General features: G+C 38.0%; 1 protein-coding gene across 1 annotated transcript in view; it reads right to left on the bottom strand.

Annotated features, from left to right (window-relative positions):
* Positions 1-1,526: 1,526 nt before the first annotated feature.
* The window catches only part of LOC106883468 (germ cell-less protein-like 1), a 49,585-nt gene continuing 28,777 nt past the window's right edge, over positions 1,527-22,334 (bottom strand). Inside the window, exons 8-15 of the mRNA XM_052978260.2 lie at positions 21,835-21,922; positions 18,946-19,083; positions 18,743-18,812; positions 16,340-16,415; positions 15,590-15,651; positions 10,392-10,475; positions 8,705-8,792; positions 1,527-1,768 (exon numbers count right to left, since the gene is read on the bottom strand). Of these exons, the coding sequence (XP_052834220.1) occupies positions 1,541-1,768; positions 8,705-8,792; positions 10,392-10,475; positions 15,590-15,651; positions 16,340-16,415; positions 18,743-18,812; positions 18,946-19,083; positions 21,835-21,922 (834 nt within the window). The 3' untranslated portion in view covers positions 1,527-1,540. The remainder of the gene's footprint in view (positions 1,769-8,704; positions 8,793-10,391; positions 10,476-15,589; positions 15,652-16,339; positions 16,416-18,742; positions 18,813-18,945; positions 19,084-21,834; positions 21,923-22,334) is intronic.

Below are 22,334 nucleotides of genomic sequence, written 5' to 3'. Positions count from 1 at the left end.
CAGTTCTTGGAACTGTCAGGTGCTGCTCAACTATCCAACCCATGCCAGTATGGGAGATGAACACTAAAAGATGATGATGATAGTCAACAAGTTATTGACAATAACACTAATAATAATTCTAAATTTTGACACAAAGCCAGCAAGTTCAGGGAAAGGGGTAAGTTGATTACAGCAACCCCAGTACACAACTGGTACTTATTTCATCGACCCATAAAGGGATGAAAGGCAAAGTCAACCTTGATGGAATTTGAACTCAGAGCGTAAAGACGGATGAAATGCCACTAAGCATTTTGCCTGGCATGCTAACGATTCTACCAGCTCACCTTTCTTCTTACACTAATAATCCTTTCTTCTAAAGGCACAAGGCTTGAAATTTGGAGGCAGGGGAGTAGTCACTGGTACTTAATTTATTGGCCCCGAAAGGATGAAAGGCAAAGTTGACCCCGGCAGAATTTGAACTCAGACCATAAAGACAGATGAAATGCTGCTAAGCATTTTGCCCTGTGTGCTAACGATGGTGCCAGCTCACTGCCTTCAGAATAATAATAACAGCAACATGTTTTACAAGACTATCAATAGATAAACAAAACAATCACTTCCTATTTTTTTACTGCCCACAAGGGGCTACACACAAAGGGGACAAACAAGGACAGACAAACGGATTAAGTTGATTATATCGACCCCAGTGCATAACTGGTACTTAATTTATCGACCCTGAAAGGATGAAAGGCAAAGTCGACCTCGGCGGAATTTGAACTCAGAATGTAGCAGCAGACAAAATACCGCTAAGCATTTCGCCCGGTGTGCTAACGTTTCTGCCAGCTCGTTGCCAAAACAATCACTTCCATTCACCTCTTGTAAGAATTATTTAATTTAAAGTAAACATATATGTGCGCGCACACACACACACACACACACACACACACATGTGAACATTGCATTATCTTTGTATTTTTTTTTTTTCATCATATTTACTTTGAAAGAAAACACTTCAGTTGTTGGTGAGCAATATTTTTTTTTATTTTCCTTTGTATAAATGCAGTGTGATTTAACTTTACACAAATAAGACTTCATTCTGTTCCTTGAACAGGCACAGCACCGTGATGTGGGTGAGTTGGTGGTGGTGGTGGTGGTGGTGGGGAGAAAATATAAACAGAAAGGGAATATACATATTATATATACATACATGTGTGTGTGTGTGTCTATATATATATTTTTATATATATATATATGTATGCATGTATGTATATATGTAAATATATATATATATATATATATATATATATATATATATATATATATATATGATGTTTGTGATTGTGAGTGGTGCATTGATCAAAATGTTAAACTTAACTTTTCAATGAATGCAGTGTGTTGACATGGTATCAGGAATCAAGTGATAGATGACCACAATATTTAGTGAATGAACAGAGAGAGAGAGCTGGAGGTGAGGCATGGAAAAAAAATAAAATAAACTAGATTGATGGAAGCCATTTCGCCTGGATTAGCGGATGAAATTAGATCAGGCAGGTTAACTAGTTTACTCTGCAGAACTGTTGCTTAATAAGGACTCAGGATTGAGTGTAGAATCCAGGTGAACTGAAGAGCTTGGCATGCCTTGAATATCATCTATCTTGTCCCAGTCTTCATTTGTAAGGGTTGGCAATGTTGGTAAAGGTACAGTCTCACATGGTGTTACGTAGACAACGTTGAAACAGATATGGAGAGGAAATGTTGCTGCTTCCTCCAAAGTGAGAATGGGTATATCCTGAAGAAGAATAAATGAAATATTATTGAGTACCAACAACAATGTGATATTCAATCATATAATAATTATATAAAGTAAGGTGGCACAACAGAAAGTTTGAAGTTATGAAAATTATGATGTTGCTGACATATATGTACATGTATGTGCACTTGTGTGTGAATGTATGTATATACGTCATTATTCAGTTTTTATTTCAAGATTTCTTGCCAATAAAGTGCTGGTTTCTAACCTAGATCCAAGGTTTCTTCATTAGAATTTCAACATCAAGAGGGTATATATGTATGTATGTATGTATATGTGCAGATTTGTATGTTTTGTTTTATGATTGTATTTTCATGCATATAGTTGCATATCTAGACATGCTCATATATACTTAAATGATAAACTTTTAGAATGTTTTACAGATTTTTATTGCTCCAGTGATAGCTTGAATCTGTATATATATAGTTGTCATTATATATATATATATATATATATATATATATATATATATATGTATATATATATACAAATAATTACAGAGGCATCAAGCTGTTAGATCAGGTTATGAAAGTTACAGAGAGGGTCATAGCCCAACTAATTAGGGAGCGAATCAATTTAGATGAGATGCAGTTTGGGTTCGTGCCAGGTAAAAGCACTACTGATGCCTTATTTCTAGTGAGACAGTTGCAAGAGAAATACCTAGCCAAGGATAAACCTCTGTACCTGGCTTTCGTTGACATGGAGAAAGCCTTTGACAGGGTCCCCCGATCCCTTATCTGGTGGTCAATGAGGAAACTTGGGATAGAAGAATGGCTAGTGAGAGCTGTGCGAGCCATGTACAGAGATGCGGCCAGTAAGGTGAGGGTTGGAAATGAGTACAGCAATGAATTCCGGGTAGAGGTAGGGGTCCACCAAGGTTCCGTCCTCAGCCCCCTATTATTTACCATAGTCCTCCAGGCAATCACAGAGGAGTTCAAGACAGGTTGCCCCTGGGAGCTCCTCTATGCTGATGACCTTGCCCTAATTGCGGAGTCACTATCAGAACTAGAGGAGAAGTTTCAGGTGTGGAAGCAAGGTCTAGAATTGAAGGGCCTTAGAGTCAACCTAGCTAAAACCAAAATCCTAATAAGTAGGAAGGTAGATAAAACACAAACCCCTTCAGGTAGATGGCCCTGCTCAGTATGTAGAAAAGGAGTAGGTAGTAACTCTATAAGATGTACCCGGTGCAAGCTATGGACACATAAGAGGTGCAGCAACATCAAAGGCAGGTTAACTAGCAAGTTAGTTTTTGTTTGTGGCAGATGTTCAGGTGCAATAAAGACTGCAAACAAACAGGAAACAACTTCTATCTCATTCCAGGGTGAAAAACTAGAGGTAGTCGATAGCTTCCGCTATCTGGGCGACCAAGTTAGTAGTGGGGGTGGGTGCGCTGAAAGTGTAGCTGCTAGAATAAGAATAGCCTGGGCAAAGTTTAGAGAGCTCTTACCCCTGCTGGCGACAAAGGGACTCTCACTCAGAGTAAAAGGCAGACTGTATGACGCATGCGTACGAACAACCATGCTACATGGCAGTGAAACATGGGCTGTAACTGCTGAGGACATACGTAAGCTCGCAAGGAATGAAGCCAGTATGCTCCGTTGGATGTGTAATGTCAATGTGAATACCCGTCAGAGTGTAAGTATCTTGAGAGAAAAGCTGAACATTAGAAGCATCAGTTGTGGCGTGCAAGAGAGACGATTGCGCTGGTATGGACATGTGGTGAGAATGGAGGAGGATAGCTGCGTGAAAAAGTGCCACACCCTAACAGTTGAGGGAACCCGTGGAAGAGGTAGGCCCAGGAAGACCTGGGCTGAGGTGGTGAGGCAAGACCTTCGTACATTGGGCCTCACCGAGGCGATGACTACGGACCGAGACCTTTGGAAATGGGCTGTGCGTGAGAAGACCCGGCAAGCCAAGTAAGATCGTTGCCAGTGCCCCTGGACTGGTTCTTGTGCGGGTGGCACATGAGATGCACCATTTTGAGCGTGGCCGTTGCCAGTACCGCCTGACTGGCTCCTGTAGGATTTTCGAGCGAGATCGTTGCCAGTGCCCCTGGACTGGCTTGTGCGGGTGGCACATAAAAGACACCATTTCGAGCGTGGCCGTTTTCGTGCGGGTGACACGTAAAAGCACCCACTACACTCTCTGAGTGGTTGGCGTTAGGAAGGGCATCCAGCTGTAGAAACTCTGCCAAATCAGACTGGAGCCTGGTGTTGCCATCCGGTTTCACCAGTCCTCAGTCAAATCGTCCAACCCATGCTAGCATGGAAAGCGGACGTTAAACGATGATGATGATGATGATGATATATATATATATATATATATATATATATATATATGCATGTATGTATTTATGCACACACATACACACATCTACATATATTCCACCAGCATTATTTTGAAGTCCATCTTTCCATTGCCAAATCTCACCTGTTTCCAAGCAACATAATATTCCCCCATGGCTGGACATGTTTTCATAGATGACTAAAACTGAAGACCACCCTATGTATGACAGTGACACTTGTTTACAACAACTGTGTGATGTCAATACATACACAGGAGTCATTCATTGTTTAATGTCTACTTTTTCATGCTTTCAAGGGGGGGACACATACACACACATGTATATAAAGAAGAGGCATCTTTTAATTTTTGTTTACCGAATCCACTCACAAGGCTTTAGTCTGCTTGATGCTGGAAGACACTAACTTAAGGTGCCACACAATGGGACTCAAACCATGTAGTTAGGAAGCACATCTCTTAATACAGCACATACACACTGTTGAATGCACCCAAAGGAAGACCACTCAACTGACAGACATGAAGTCACTCATCAATGCACTTCAACTTCTTGACCCACAGATGAGCTGTGTCCTCTCTCTACCTTTTCTACCACTATTGCAGCAGTCTCTGCTTCTCACAGCCGGTCTCATGTCACCTCCACTTAGGTACTCTTGACTCACTCATCTTTCCTCCTCTTGCCACCCTTACTGCTTTTCTTCCCACTGTCCTTTACACCTAGATTTTCCTCTTCATAATGCTGGCTCTAAAATTCCCTTCCAGCACATTGTTTACCTGTAGCTGCCAAACTGCAAGAGTTTAAGTGCAACTTTAACAATAACAGTGTCAATCTCACCAATCTTAGGACATCAAAGGCATTGTCCCTCCCTCCAGATCGAATTGATCATCATCATAATCATCACCCTCGTAGTATGTGTCTTCCTTGCTGGTATGGGCTGGATGGTTTGACAAGAGATGGTAAGCCAGAGAGCTGGTAAGCCAGAGAGCTGGTAAGCCAGAGAGCTGGTAAGCCAGAGAGCTGGTAAGCCAGAGAGCTGGTAAGCCAGAGAGCTGGTAAGCCAGAGAGCTGGTAAACCAGAGAGCTGGTAAGCCAGAGAGCTGGTAAGCCAGAGAGCTGCACCAGGCTCCATTGTCTGCTTTGGCATGGATTTTACAGCTAGATGCTCTTCCTAACATCAACCACTTTACAGAGTGTATTGGATGCTTTTTTGTAGCATGAGCACTAATGCTTTTTACGTGGCACCAGTGAGGGTCAGCAAATAACTTTCAAGGCAAAGATCTCTTGGCTGAGAGAAGGAGTGGAACTGAGGGAGGTGGGTTTTGCGACAAAAGAGAGGTTAAAATATGATAGAGGGATAGAGACAGGTACCTTACTACTCCAATAGGAAATGAAAGGAGAGGAAGGTGAGATAGAGTTAGAGAGAGAGAAATGGGTGGTATTGGAGATGCATTGAGACATACCCACAAGGAACAGTGGGGGGAATATAAATGGTACAGAGGAGATGTTTCATAGTGTGAGGGGAGAAATTTAGAGATCGGAAAGAAGTGACTGTAAATAGTGATGGCGAGAGAAATTGGAATGGGTGTGGGTGGGTTACATTTGCAAAAAAAATGATGGCTTGATTCCATACAAGAAGACAAAATGATCAAGTGGTAACCTAACAGGAGTTATGGAACTTTACACTAAAAATTATGTTTCCCTTGCAACCCTAATCATGGTGCTAAGCTTATCAAAGATGTGACTCAGGAAATCAAATTTCTTCATATTTATCTATAATGATTAAAGATTTATTCAATTTATTAAGAAATATACAGATATTAATGTTGAGCATGGTATCTATTCTGGTGCAAACTGAGTCCTTTTCTGCCTATTGGATGTGTGGTAAGGTGATAGTCATCCCTGACAGGCCAAGTTGCTGACAGAGTTACATTTTAATGATTACGTTCTAAGTGGTTATTCGTTCTATTGTGTGGAATAAAATAAAAGTTAATGTGACAATTCTTCTCTTTTACGTAATAAATCAGGGAGAAAAAAACATTAAAATATTCATTATTTTATCTTTTCTTTAAGAGAGAAGCAATGCCTGTGACCCTTTGCAGGATCTCTGAAATGGGAAGGAAGGAAGGCACATGAAGGGATACCTGACCTGAATGCTTGCAAAAGAATGGGATCCACTAAAGATGCCCAAGATGGCAATGATACAAATGTAAAATCAACAGCTAAAGATTATTGTTTCATATGCTTAGAATCTCCAGCTGATAAATTTCTTAACAATTTTAGCTGTTTTATATCAGTGATTCATTTGATTCACCTTGCCAAGAGATCATAATCTGGGTTATGATTATGAGCTGTGTGAAGGCAGCAAGCTTGAAGAATTGTTACCATGTTGGATAAAACGCGTAGCTGCATTTTGTCCATCTCTGTGTTCTGAGTTCAAATTCCACTGATGTCAACTTTCAGGGTTGATGAAATAAGTACCAGTTGAGCACTGGGGTCAATGTAATCAACTAGCCCCGTACCCAAAAAAGGGTTATGAGCTGTGTGTTGGCTAGTGAGTGACAGTCCACTTCATGCCCAGCCAATAAGTTAGAAATAATTTTATCAGTTTCAAACTAAACTATTTTACATCCATTTTACATGCCAGCATAATTGGGAATGATTGCTATCGCAGCAATGATCTGGATTACTTTATTATTACTAACTGGGAAGAAGTAGAAGAAAAAACATTTTCACCCCTCTAATTCAGGCAAACAAGAGCAATCAGAGTTATGTTCCTTGCTTGAAAGCATCTAACAAGAGTTATAAACAGATTTGAACTTAGGACCTTGTGATCAGTAGCCTAGTTCATTAATCTCATGGCTATTAAATATTGAATTGATTTTATGAAAAAGTATGAATAGATAGATAGATAGATAGAGAGATCAAGATCAAGATCAAGTGAGTGTGTGTGTGTGTGTATATATATATATATATATATATATATATATATATACAAAAAATACAAAAATGGGACAAGAAAGCAAAACATCCAGACAGTTAAGTGATACAAAAAAGGGACAGCAAAACATCCAGATAGACGATACAAAGAAAACAAGGACGGGTCATTCGGAGTTTTCTTTCTTCAGTCGAGTTCCAGATTATCTTTGCAACTTCGGCTGGTTATACTCGAGATTGCCCCAATCTGGCCAGCCCCAAGGAAAATCTAAGCTAAGAGCATTAGATTCCTTGGAAGAAAGCAGTGAATGTATACGAAAACAAGGACAGAATAAAAAACGGAGAACGTTACACAAATACAAATAACAGGACATAACAACAGGTGTCGTTCAACTAAGGATGAATTAAATTAACATATATATATATATATATATATATATATATATATATATATATATATATATATATATATATATATATATATATATATATATACACACACACACATCATCATCCTTTAACACTCGTTTTCCACGCTGGTAAGGACAGGGGTCTCACCAAGCTCCATTGTCTGTTCTGGCTTGGTTTCTATGGCCAGATGCCCTTTCTAATGCCAACCATTCCACAGAGTGTACTGGGTGCTTTTTATGTGGCATCATATACATGTGTGTGTGTGTGTGTGTGTGTGCATGTGGTTGTGTGTGTGTGTGTGTGTGTGTATTTGTTTATGTATATCGTCATCATCATAATAATCATTCAACATCCATTTTCCTTGCTAAATGAAATGGTTATAACTCGGAATCAAAACAAAACTCTCTTTGACAGCATGATGCCATGTCATGTGTAATAATAAATTAAGATTTGATAGACAAAAAAAAAATAGGGAAGAGGAAAGCAACAAGTGTAGTTGCATTTAAGCTGTATTAAGGTTTAAACTCAAATGCATTAATCTGCATTAAATGTGGTGGTGGTGGAGAGTTCTCCAGTGGTCAAGGCTGACCATTTATCTGCATCTGTATGTACAGGCCTTGGTAAGCCCTTTTTTTGAAAGACAGGCAGTTGCTCAAGTATAAGAGTCTCCCCTTTACATGTCACCCATGTTTATCCAAAGGAAAGGCTGCAACTTCAGGGCTGACCCAGTTTGGCACCAGTTTCCTCCCAGATATTGCTATCAGAATGCAAAGGATCAGAATACATTTCAAGGCATCTTGTCTGATACACTAACAGTTCTTTTAATCCATTGTTCTGGATTGGTACTTTTCGGGGTTAATAAAAAGGTTCCGTACCCCTGTTGGCACCTTGGACAAGTAAGTGTCTTCTACTATAGCCCCAAACCAACAAAAGCTTTGTGAGTGGATCAGAAACTGAAAAAGGGTAACAGAAAGTTGGCAACAGGAAGAGCCAAAGAAAAGGGATTTTCTATGACCTCTTGCCATTGAAAAATCTGTCTCAATTAACTTTGTTTGATTGCTGCAAGCACAGGAAAATGGATATTAAAATAATGTTCACATTGATGATGAAATAATGAAAGGCAAAGACAATCTTAGTAGAATTTGAAATCAGGACACAAAGTTGGAACAAATACTGCAGTGCATTCTATCCAACACTCTAAGAATTCTGCTGGTTATCACTTGAGTTAAATGTGGAAGTTCGAAATAGAATAATGGACTAAGGCTTACCTCATCAGGTACAAAACGCAAACGGTGTATAGGAGTTGACTTGCTATATGTCACCATACCACTCTTGTCAAGAGACATAACAGAAAACCTGAAGAAAGAAATCAAAACCTAATGTGTAAAGATCTTTCTGAGATACACAGTGGTGTGAGAGGGAGCAAGAGAGAGGAAAATAAAAGTGAGAGAGAAAGAGAGAAGCAAAAAAAAAAAACGTGAACAGGCAAGAGTATAGGTGAGAGGACATACAGCCTGAGTAAGAGGATGGGATCAGAAGTTTAATGAAAGCCTCGAATCCACAGACTTATGAGGCTGAAATTTATTCAGATTTTCTAGGTGTGAAGGCAGAGAAGTACAAAAGTCAGCCCTGAACAAGATGCCAGTCTGTCGCAGGGTTAACCTGAAGGTGGTACTGCTAAGTGTACTGAAGTAATGTGAATTGAAGTGCCTTGCCCAAGGGCACAACATGCCATCTGGTCCAAGAACCAAACCCATGACCTAAGAATTGTGAAAGATGCACATTAACCATTAAGCTATGGCCCTTCACAAGATTAATACAAGTTTATTGGAAGAGGTAGGACATTGTAAAAAGAAATAAGATACAAAAATGATGATGATCATCATCATCTTTTAATGTCCACCTTACATGCTGGCATGAGTTGATTGGTTTGACATTGTATACCAGTGTCTGCTTTCTACAGCTGGATTTCCTCCTTAATTTCAACCACTTTAAAAAGTGTGTCATCGTCGTCATTAAATGCCTGTTTTCCATGCTGGCAAGGGTTGGATGGATTAACCAGAGCTGGTAAGGCCAGGGGCTACACCAGGCTCTATTGTCTGTTCTGACATGCCCTTCCTAATGCCAACAAGTCCACAGAGTGCACTTTTATCGTAGCACCAGCACCAGTGCTTTTAATGTGGCAGACAGATCTTTGTGAGTACAGCAGTGCGCCAGATATCTTTAGTCCTTAGTCATCTCCTTTGTAAGGCTCAGTATCTTGCAATCAGCCTTCAATACTTCGTATGTATGGATGAGAAATTGATAAGAAGACTAAAGGATTATACAGCAAGACAGGGTACTGCTGACGAGAACCCAAGAATGTTAAGATTTTTTTTGCCAGGGAAAGGATTAATAAAAGAGCAAAAAGGGCTGGAAATCAAAGAAAATTGAAATTACAATAAATAATATATATATCAAATAAAATTTACAAGCAGAGGAAATAGAACACAGCCTTTTCTTTTTAAATTCAATGAAGTAAATATTTGAGCTAAGAACAAATCAACAGAATTATAAAAGTTAGATGATAATGATAAAATCAAATCAAATAAACATGATAATTAAGGTAATTCCTGGACATTATTGGCTTGGAGCCTCAGACTCATAGAGCTGGTTACCCGATTTCACAACATTCTCTCTGAATGGGATACCAGTCTGTTGTAGGGTTATCATGTACAGCTGAGTAGACCATAGTAGTGTGAAATAAAGTGTTTTGCTCAAGAACACAATGTACCACCTGGTACAGGAATCAAAACCATGATCTTGTGATCATGAGTACAACACACTAATCAATAAACTATGTACCTCCACAAGGTGAATAAGAAGAGAAAAAGCAATGAAGCACAAGAGAAAGAACAAAATAAAGAAAGAAAAGAATAAGAAAGATTTATCAAAACAGTAAAATTTAAATATTACTTATAAAATATTCTCCGGGTTGGTTGTAGACTAACAGATCCATTGTATGGTTGACTTTGCGTGTTTCTCTTGAAGACAAAACCCCTGGAGAAATACAAATGAAATGGTTGTGAATTTATGATTCATCTGTTTGTTTTTATATAGATTAGATGGATATATATATATTACTGAAGTACCCCCTGCCTATAGCTAAACCTTATCTATTTTGAAAATAAGGGCTCTCCTGTTATTCCACACATCTTTGAAGGCACAAAGCCAGTGGGCAATTTGTTTACAGGGGAAATGACAACACCACCAGTTGTTTTGAGAAGCACAAATGTTAACACACGCATACATGTCCTATATATGATGGCCTCCTTTCAGTTCCAATCTACCAAAGCCACTCACAAGGCTTAAGAAGTGTGCTTTCCATGTGGGGTTGAGAAACAATCTCCTCAACTCGATACAACAATAGTCTAAAATGTGGATGTTGGAAAAATGTAACAAATGTGTGGAAGTGACACAATGAATGATGTTGAGTCAGTATGGCAGTAGGCATCAAACAATGGCTGTTGAGGCTGCAGCGGATATTATTGTAAGGAGCAATGGATGTTACTCCTCTAGCTTCAACTAAACATGTTGTTGCTTAGCAACTAACCAATTTTGATCCAGAAAGTCTATGAAGAAACGTCTGCCAGCTCTGACCATCCAGTCTTATTTTTCACACAGAGTAAGTTAGGTTTGATCTAAGTGTGCTGAAAGGTTCAATAACTGTACAGAGCAGTGGTTCCCAAAGTGGGTGGTACTTGGGGGTGGGGGTGGAAAGATCAGGGAGGGCATTGAAGAAAAGAGAGGTGATAGTGGGGTGGCCAAAAGGGAGCAATGGATATAAAGAAACCAAAATAATGGGTTACTTAGGTTAAGTTTTATTTGTGATATACAGTTGATTTGAATTTGCTGCAGAACGTGGTCTATGTTTGTGGTGGTGAATTGGGTAGGAGGTGCTAGGAATGTGGCCCAGGTGCCAAGGGGGCAGCAGCTTGAAAAAGTTTGGGAACTGCTGGTGTAGAGGGCCCCACGGTTGCTAACCATGCCAAGAATTATGTGACACTCACACCACATTAGTGAACAGCTGTTGTCAGGAAATGAAACAACTTATTAAAAAGAAATTACTGGAACAATTATAAAATGGAATCCCTTGTTTTATGAGATCATGGGAGAACAGTAGAAAGCATGGAAGGATGGAGGTTTCTCTGCTGGTAACAATGATATGGTTCAGTTGTTCAATCTATTGCATTAATATGTAGGTGGCTGAGTATTCCACTTACATGTGTACCATTAACATAATTCTCAGCCAGAATCAGCCTGATGTATGTGACAGGGCTGTTCAAGACTATAGAAGAAAACACTTGTCCAAGGTACCATGCAGTGGGACTGAACCTGTGTTGCAAGCTTCTTACAATACATCCGCGCCTGCATCTACATACAAGGGAACTTTTCAATATTTTATAGTATTCAGCAATAATGTTTTCAAATAAAACAAAATTACATATAACAGTTTATGGTGTAATTCTAAATGCTTTCAGATCACGTGACATCTTTCCAAATGAAGTCAAACTCCAAAGTTTAAAAATTTCTAAAACAAAATATTAAGTTTATAAGAAGTTTATACAGACAATAACTATTTAGAATAAAGAAAGAAGACTACAGGCGAAGCTGTATGGTAAAAAAAAACTTGCTTCCCAACAAAATGGTCCTGGGTTCAGTCCCACTGCATGACACGTTGGGCAAGAGTCTTCTACTATAGCCTCGGGCCGACCAAAGCCTTTTTAAGTGGATTTCGAAGAAATCGAAACTGAAAGACCACCTCACTTCACTTGCCACATATATGTGTGTGTGTTTTTGTGTCTTGTTTGTCCCCCACCACCGCATGACAAATGGTGTTGGTGTGTTTACGTCCCCACATTTCGGCAAAGAGAGATTTTAAAAAACAAGTACTGGAGGCGATTCATTCGACTAAAAGTTCTAGCGACTGGACAATTAGGAAGCAAAGATAAATGCCAGCACAGAAAAGTCAAAACGAAAATAACGCTCGATGCGCGATTAGTATTTAACGGTGAGGGGGGAATAACTCTTGTTGCAAAAGTATCCAAGGGAAATAACTCTCAATGACAAAAAAAAATAATCCAAACGGAAATAAAATGCTTTGAGAGTTTTTTAATGTAGTGTCCTTCATTAGCCAAAGACCTGCTATGATCGAACGCTCTTATCATCAAAGAGGATCCACACCATAACCATTTTGTACATTACTGACTACATACTTCGATGTGTTTTTCCTTCTTTAAAACAGTAGGTTACTGATTCAACGGAGATTCGGCTGCTATTTATAGTTTGTCGAGCGAACCACGAAGTAGTTTCTTCATTGGCTCATTTTATGTGGTATTTTAGAAACGCTGAGAGCTGCAAATTGAACGAGGCGTCCGAGTAACCACATTTGAATGACAAGTGATCGACTGTTTATTTTCAGGTATTGTACAGCGTAATAGTGACGGAGCGTCTTTGAGCAAAAGATATCTAAGAACTTTTACTTCAGTTTATTTATAGCGAGAGGAGACATTGTTTACTATTTATTGTTTAAGCAGCGGGTCAGTCTTGATCGAGCAGACAATATGATCGATCACGTTCCAGCAATGACTATCGTATATTTTATTAAAGAATCAAATTCAGCTGCCAGGCTGAGTTTTTGTTTTTGGTCCCGTCGTGCGTTCAAAACTCTTTATAACAATGTTGTTCTGATGTTGAGACAATTAACTACGGATGTTGTTTAATTTTCTAACGTGAAAATACGAAGAGAGCATGCTCATATTTATCAAGTGAACTAGAAGAATGAGAGAGGAAGATATACATATATCTGCGGTGTTAAGAAGTTTACTTAGCAGTCGTATGGTTTCAGTTTCAGTCCCACAGTGCAGCACCTTGGCAAGGGTTATCTTCTATAGCCATGAGCTGATGAAAGCCTTGAGAGTAGAATTGGTAGAAAGAAAACTGTATGGGAACCTATATATTATATCATCATGCTTGAATACATACATATATGTATGTGTGTGTGCAAACGTTGACGTTCACTTACCATCATCTGAGTGCAACAATGCTATTGTGTTTACATTTCTTGATGATACTGACTGGTCACTCTATACTTTCAAAGACCAGTGAAAAATAAACCCCCCTTACTTGAAAAACAGAAAAAGGATGGCAACAGGAAGGGTACCAAGTTATAAAATACTACCTCAAATAAGTCCCTAATCCAACCCATACTTGCATAGAAAAATAGACATTGAAGACATTAAGGCAGCGAGCTGGCAGAAACGTTAGCACGCCGGGCGAAATGCTTAGCGGTATTTCGTCTGCCGCTACGTTCTGAGTTCAAATTCCGCCGAGGTCGACTTTGCCTTTCATCCTTTCGGGGTCGATAAATTAAGTACCAGTTGCGCACTGGGTCGATATAATCGACTTAATCCGTTTGTCTGTCCTTGTTTGTACCCTCTATGTTTAGCCCCTTGTGGGCAATAAAGAAATAAGAAAAATAGACATTGAATAAATGATTGAGTGAACTTGAGTAAACATTAGTTGAAATACTATCATTAATGATATCAGATAAGTCTATGATAGTCTAATTATCTTTTCAATTTTTAAAACAGTGGTCCCCAAAGTGGGCGGTATTGCCCTCCCCCCTCTCGGGGGGGGGGGGGTGAAGAAAAGTGGGGTGATAATGGGGTAGCAATTCATGTAAAAAGTGGGGTGATAATGGGGTAGTGATTCATGTAAAAACAAAATAATGGGTTAAGTTTTATTTGTGAAATGCGGTTACTTTGAATTTGCTTCAGAAAAAGGTTTATGTTTGTGACGGTTAGTTAAGGTGGGGGCACTAGGAATGTAGTCTGGTTGTCAAAGAGGCGGCAGCCCGAAAAAGTTTTGGAACCACAGCTTTAAAACATCAAAACACAAAAGCAAACAACCCAAAATTATCTGTTGTTCACATTACCCATCATCATTATCATCATTTAGTGTCTGTTTTCCATACTGGCATGGGTTGGACAGTTTGACTGGAGGTGGTAAGGCAGAGAGCTGCAGCAAGCTCCAGTCATCTGTTTGGCTTGGTTTCTATTGCTGGATGCCCTTCATAATGCCAACCACTTTACAGAATGTACTGAGTGTCTTTATATGTTATCAGTTCACATACCCTCTTACATGTCATTGGCATGGGTGCCTGTTACATGTCACCAGCACAGGTGCCTTTTACACATTTGTTTTTTTTTTATTGTGTTCAAAGCAACTGTATTTAGACCGAATATTTAGTAACTACTTGATGTTTTATCATTGCGTGTGGCAGAATCCATTGGAATGAATTAAATACTTTAGGTATTTAGTTGTGTAACTCTAGTTTAGTCCTATTAAAGAAGGCCTATAATCAAAAGCATTCTAGCCATGGCCAATCTGGAATTGTTGAGACATGGTATATCAAGAACTAATTTATCTAATGTGTCCTTTTTTTCTTTAAGATGGTGGTGTGATGTGAGGGTGATTTGGTTGTTATTTTGAGCAAGTTGTATAACCATGAAGAGGTCTTCTCATTAGTTCGTGGTAGTATTAAGCTAATATCGTGTTGCATTCTGTTTATTTTACTTTCATCTTTTGAACTCAATAATTTAAGTAGTAATCTTGTACTGGGCTTCATTAAATTGATACACCCTCTCTTCAGAATGTGTGAATTTGTATCAAGGTTGAGAATCAATATTAAACTACAAACGGACATGGTTGGTGCAACTGAGAGAACAGATTACAAGATGGAGAAGAGAGATATACAGCTAGCTATATAAAGATATACAATTATATATATATGTGTGTGTATATGTATATATATATATATATATATATATATATATATATATTTATATATATATATATATAGAGAGAGAGAGAGAGAGAATTAGATGTATAAAGATATGTAAAGATATATATATATATATATATATATATATATATATATATATATATATATATATATATATATATATATATATATATATATACAGAGAGAGAAACAATTAGATATATAAATATATAGAGATATACAGATCATCATTATCATCATTTAATGTCCACCTTCCATGCATGCATAGATAGAGATATCTAAATATATATAGAAATATACTTCGTACCTTTTCGTGAGAATAATCAGTAAATCAAAGCCATAGCTGTAACCAGTCCACCGCCAGCAATACTGCAACAGAGAAGTTTTATTAGTAAAGAATTATTTGAGCAACAAAGAGGAGTAGGAGGAAGAGGCAGCAATAACCACGACAAACATATTTGTCTAAAACTGTATTATTGAGGGCAACAGTTTTTGAATACTGTTGAAAGATTTGTCTCCTGGCAAGGTCTCCCAAAACAATAGAATCAATCAAAGGTTAAACATTTAAAAATCATTTACACACACAAGAAAAATAACACCTAGTGTGAGGCCAAAATTGACACTTTCAGGGTAGCTACTACACATTCTTTGAATACAGAATGGGTCTACTCCTTGCTGAATCATTCAGTCACCAAATCTATGCACAGAATTCAGTCATTGGGAAACTGGCCCTGGGTCAGGGTGTGTGTGCGTTTAAACCTTGCTAGGTCCAATGTGTTGTGCAAACAATTGCTACCATTGGTTGAAAATTACTGAGGAATTGATGTTAGGAGGTGAAACTATCACCTTAACCCTTTTGATTCCAACTCACCTGAGGTCACCCTTGATTCTATGATAACAAATTCTGTTTCAAAGCAATGTAAATTAAAACATCCTATAAAAATTTTATATTAATTTATCTTCCAAACATCAAAATTAATTGAAACAAAAGCATTGTATTTCAATAGAAATATGGTAACAAAAGAGTTGAAGGATTGGAGAAATCTAAAGTACATACTTTGCCATTTTTTTGTAGAATTCTTCCACATCGCATAGCTGTTTTGTTAAACTCCTCCTCAGAAAGTTGTTGTGGTCTAAAGTTGATTGATATAGAAATAAAATACAAAAAAAAGGACATGATAACCAAAATGCAGTTAGATCCAACATTTTAGAATTTAAAGCTGCATTTTAGAATTTAAAGAGGTAATGTTAAATAATACTGAGGCTAAGTAACATTAAGATCAATGATTACATCTTTCTAGAAGATTCCCTCTTCATTGAGCCAATGAAGTTCTGATCCAATAGTTTAAGAGTTGGCTGTTCACATCTCATTAATAGGCATTTGTCCTAAGTAAAGCCTCAATTGAACAGCCTTCTCATGAAATTGATATGCAAGTGGTTGAGCACTCCACAGACATGTGTACCCTTAACATAATACTCAGAGAGATTTAGTATGACACTGAATGCGACAACACTAGCCCTTTGAAGTACAGGTACAACTCATTTTTTCCAGCTGAGTGGACTGGAGCACACAATACATCACCAAGTATCAAACTCATGACTTTAGAATATTGAGTCAAATATCGTAACAATTAAACTAGATGCCTTCACAGAACTGTAGTCTGCTATGGCAAACCACCAAGATATCCATAAAGTAGTGGGCAGTACTGAATTAAAATTCATTCATGGCTCTAAAAAAGGTAATAGAAAATTACTCCTGTGTCTATTCTCTTGCATCATTACATAAAGATGAAGTCTTCTGTGATATCCTAACAAATAAACAAGTTTACAGTGAGGTTAAGAGGAACAAAGAACAACCCTAATTCCTACATCATTAACATCAAGACTAGGTCCATATTCAGCTATTTTTCTAAGACAGCTTAGAATAATGCATCAAAAATGAGTAGGCGCAGGAGTGGCTGTGTGGTAAGTAGCTTGCTTACCAACCACATGGTTCCGGGTTCATTCCCACTGCATGGCACCTTGGGCTAGTGTCTTCTACTATAGCCTCGGGCCGACCAAAGCCTTGTGAGTGGATTTGGTAGACGGAAACTGAAAGAAACCCGTCGTATATATATATATATATATATATATATATATATATATATATGTATGCGTGTATATGTTTGTGTTTGTCCCCTCGAACATCACTCGACAACCGATGGTGGTGTGTTTACGTCCCCGTAACTTAGCAATTCGGCGAAAGAGACTGATAGAATAAGTACTAGGCTTACAAAGAATAAGTCCTGGGGTTGATTTGCTTGACTAAAGGCGGTGCTCCAGCATGACCGCAGTCAAATGACTGAAACAAGTAAAGAAAGTAAAAGAGTATTTTCAAATTCTTTAAGTTTGTTTTTCCTAACACCAAGTCTTTGACTGTAAATGGACAGGCAAATTGACCATGTCAAAGGGAAGTAGTATATTGTATCTTGTTTAAAAGTACAATACAACACAATAGTGATACTACTTGGTATTAAGAACAAGAGAGACATATCTAGTTTATGACACTGAAGTATTGTCTAATCTGCTATGCACACATATACATATATGATGGTTGTCATCCTATCATGAGTAATGCTCGATTCTACAGTAAAGATCTCTAAAATTTCAACAGTCTATTTTACCACATTAACACTTTAGCATTTAAACCAGCCATATCCAGCCCAAATATTCTTCCTCTGGCCTCTCACACCTACCCAACATCTGTCATTCTAAACATAAACAGTCACATCACTGAAATCTGAAAGCTACAAGATAATACATGAGTAATTCAAAATAGTGTGAATATATAAGCATTACATAGGTGCATGGTTCAGTGGTTAGAGCATCGAGCTTACTGTTGTGAGTTTGATTTCTGGACTGGGCTGTGTGATGCGTTCTTGAGCAAGACACTTTATTTCACGCTGCTTCAATTCCCTCAGCTATAGAAATGAATTGCAATGTCACTGGGGCCAAAGTGTATCAGCCTTTGCCTTTCCCTTGGATAACATCGGTAGAGAGGGTAAGCTGGTATGCATGGGTCACTGCTGGTCTTCCATAAACAACCTTACTTGAACTTGTGCTTCAGAGAAGAACTTTCTAGGTGCAATCTCATGGTCATTCATGACCGAAGGAGGTCTTTACTCCTGTTCAGCATTACATTTAACAGAATAATCTGAATGCTAAAGGGTTAAACACCAGGGTCTCTCTCTCTCTCACCCTAACTAACAATGAGTTCAAATCATCACAATGGCTTATGTAAAGAAAGAAAACCAATTCCATTCCATTGTAGCGTCCTCTGACTCACTAACATGAAGATAAAGACCTCAATGGTCAACCAGCAACCAAATGAGTTATGGGACATAACTAGTTATTTCAGAAAAACAATCTGTGACTCTAATAAGTATAAACTATATAACATTAATGGGAAATATATTCTTACCCTTTATCTAACCCTTGGTCAACTGCAAGCATTTTGTTCCACTGATAGGTGAAGTAAGGCTGCAACCATTCTGGAAAGCAACAAAAGATTTAGATATTTTAAATACATAGCGGCGCTTATAACATTCATTGCCAGTGTGAAATATAATTTTTACAAGAGAGAAAAAAACTTATCTGTTAAAATAAAGAGCAAATGAAACTCACCTGGTGAAACAATGTGGTCAGCATAAAGGGTTTTTACAGATTGCATATCGTTGATAATATGGTGAAACCTCACTTGCCGAAATACCGAGATGTACTTGCGGCCTTCCTTAGTCATCAGAAAATAATGGTTTTCTTTGCCTGATGGAAAAAAACATAAAAGAATTCCTATTACTTACCAATTCTTTCACTTGCACCCTCTCTCTTTCTGTTTATCTAACTAGCTGTACTCAACTATCTCCTGATATATCTTCCAATCTTCCTGTCTATGAATCTATCAGTCAGTATACACACACACACAAATGAATGAGTATGTGTGTGTACATTCGTGTATGTGTGTATACATACATTACAGTATATCTATCAATCTATCTACATATATATTTTATATATAATATATTTTCATAAAGGCATCAAATGATGATGTATGTATGTACGTACATACATACGTATGTATGTATGATTTTCCCCTCTCAGTTATTTAAATTATCTTCTTTTCAAGATTATTCTTCCATTCTTTTACTGAATTCAATCATTGGATTGTAGCCAGGCTGAAGTATTGCTCTCTATGACAATCATATAAAAATAACCTTATACTAAATAACATAGCTGTGAAATGTTTCTCTATGTCTTGTTACTAAGAATCACAAGGTAGTTATGTTTCAGAAATATAACAGAGGAGTAGTACGCTGGCACAACACATTTGACAAGCAAAAACGTCTAATTCATTAGTTAGACTTTAAAAGTTGATCACAACACTACTCATAATCCACCTGTCTTTATTGTAGGTGCATGTTGTACTAAAATTTAGTATCACAACAGTTCGTCCCTAATTTTAATAACAGGAGCCTTTTTCTTTTTTTTAACTAAAAAACAGATTCAGCTCTTATGTTACTGGCACTCTGTCACTTATGATGATGAAGATTCCAGTTGATCCGATCAACAGAACAGCTTGCAAATGAAATTCATGTGCAAGTGGCTGTACATTCCACAGACACGTGTACCCTTCATGTAATTCTCAGGGAGAGAACCGCTTGACTGGCCCTTGTGCCGGTGGCACGTAAAAGCACCCACTACACTCTTGGAGTGGTCGGCGTTAGGAAGAGCATCCAGCTGTAGAAACTTTGCCAGATCAGATTGAGCTTGGTGTAGCCTTCTGGCTCACCAGTCCTCAGTCAAACCATCCAACTCATGCTAGCATGGAAAGCGGACGTTAAACAACGATGATAATGATGATGATGATGATGATTCAGCATGACACAGGATGTGACAAGGCTGGCCCTTTGAAATACAGGTACTACTCATTTGCCAGCTGAGTGGACTGGAGCAACATGAAATAAAGTGTCTTACTCAAGGACACAACATGTCACCAGGAATTGAACTCGCGATCTTATAATTGTGAGCCAAATACCCTAACCACTAAGCCATGTGCCTTCATTCTGTTATATTAACCCTTTAGTATTCAGATTACTTTGTCAAATGTAATAGTTATTTATTCACATTTTATAAAATTAATCCTATAATCTCGTAGCTTCAAGATAATATTGACGTGACTGCTTATTTTTAGAATGACATTGCAGGGTAGGTGTAAGAGGCTGGATTTGGCCAGTTCGAATAAAATAGTTAGAATAATTGGACCTGATATGGCTGGTTTAAATGCTAGAGAGTTAAGGTAGGTCAAATGAGCAAGTAGAATCTCTAGTATTATTTTGCTTTAATTCATTGAATTATAGCCAATTTAATTGATGCAAATACCATTAAAATTTTTATCTAATGGAAATGCTGCATAAAATTCAAATGATTCTTGGAATTTAGTTTTTGGCTACTTAATGTGAAGTGGATGAACGACAAATATAAAAACATTCCTCTGTATAAGACACCAGTCAATTGCAGACAATATTTTTGTTGGTATTTTGTGCGGGTGGCACGTAAAATACACCATTTTGAGTGTGGCCGTTGCCAGTACCGCCTGACTGGTCTTCGGGCTGGTGGCACGTAAAAGTACCCACTACACTCTCGAAGTGGTTGGCGTTAGGAAGGGCATCCAGCTGTAGAAACTCTGCCAAATCAGATTGGAGCCTGGTGTAGCCATCTGGTTTCACCAGTCCTCAGTCAAATCATCCAACCCATGCTAGCATGGAAAGCAGACGTTAAACGATGATGATGATAATTCTCAGACAATCTGATTCATATTCCCAACAGTTATGTAGACTGAGGTAAAGTAGAATAAATGTCCAGTTGAAAAACACATTAAAATAACTACAGTAGATGTGAACCTGTGAACTAGTAATTCACTAATTCAGCTGCTTATTAATTTTATCTTTTTATCATTAAACATAACATGGCTAAATGCAAAAATGGTTAGATGCAGGCATGGCTGTATGGTTGAGAAGCTCACTTTGCAACCACATGGTTTTGAGTTCAATCTCACTGCATAGCATCTTGGTCAACTATCTTCTACTATAGCTCCAGGTTGACAAATGCCTTGTGAGTGAATTTGGTCGATGGAAACTGTGTAGAAACCCATCATATGTGTGTGTGTGTGTGTATGTGTGTGTGTGTATGTGTGTGTATGTGTGTGTGTGTGTGTGTGTGTGTATTTGCAGGTGTGTATGGGTATGCTTATGTTTGTCCTCAGTGTTATCACTTGATAATTGGAGTTCCTTTGTTTATGACTGTAAGTTAGTGGTTCAACAAAAGATACTGACAGAATAAGTACCAGATTCAAATAATAAGTACTAAGGTTGGTTTGTTCAACTAAATCCTTCAAGGCAGTGCCCCAGCCTGGCCACAGTCCAATGACTGAAACAAGTAAAACATAAAAGATACTTCAGAGAAAAAAAAAATTGTGAAATATAATAAAAATACCAACAAAGATGATGATGATCTAACCTTCAGCAAGCCCTTTGAAGTAACCCATTTGTTCTGAGAGACTGGTCATGTCTCCTTCGAAATCAGGAAACAACTGGAGATATAACCACTGCATGGAAACAAAGATTTTTATCAACAGGATGCAGGAACGAGTTTCATTTAATTCAGCAAAGATGTTAAGAAATAGGCGAGCAACAGATTAAATTGGTAACATTTGAGATTAGGATTATATTATTTTTATTATTCATATCTGAACCTAGAATCTTAGTGACAAGAACTCTCTCTCTCTTTCTCACTCTCTTCTTCAGACAAAGAAATCAAGCAAACTTATTTAGCTTCTTTGTTATCATATTTCTATTGAAATGTGGAGGCGCAATGGCCCAGTGGTTAGGGCAGCATTGTTATCTTTTAGTAATGATTTTTCTTAGTGAGAGGATTATTTTTATTCTTTTTTGTCTTACCAATCTACTGAAACAAAATAGTATGAAGAAGCAAAGCAAAATCACAATATAATAAGTCAC

Source organism: Octopus bimaculoides, chromosome 2, assembly GCF_046866305.1.
Source record: "Octopus bimaculoides isolate indiv1 chromosome 2, ASM4686630v1, whole genome shotgun sequence".
In the NCBI taxonomy this organism is placed as follows: Eukaryota; Metazoa; Mollusca; class Cephalopoda; order Octopoda; family Octopodidae; genus Octopus; species Octopus bimaculoides.
This window is presented reverse-complemented; position numbering and strand designations above follow the sequence as displayed.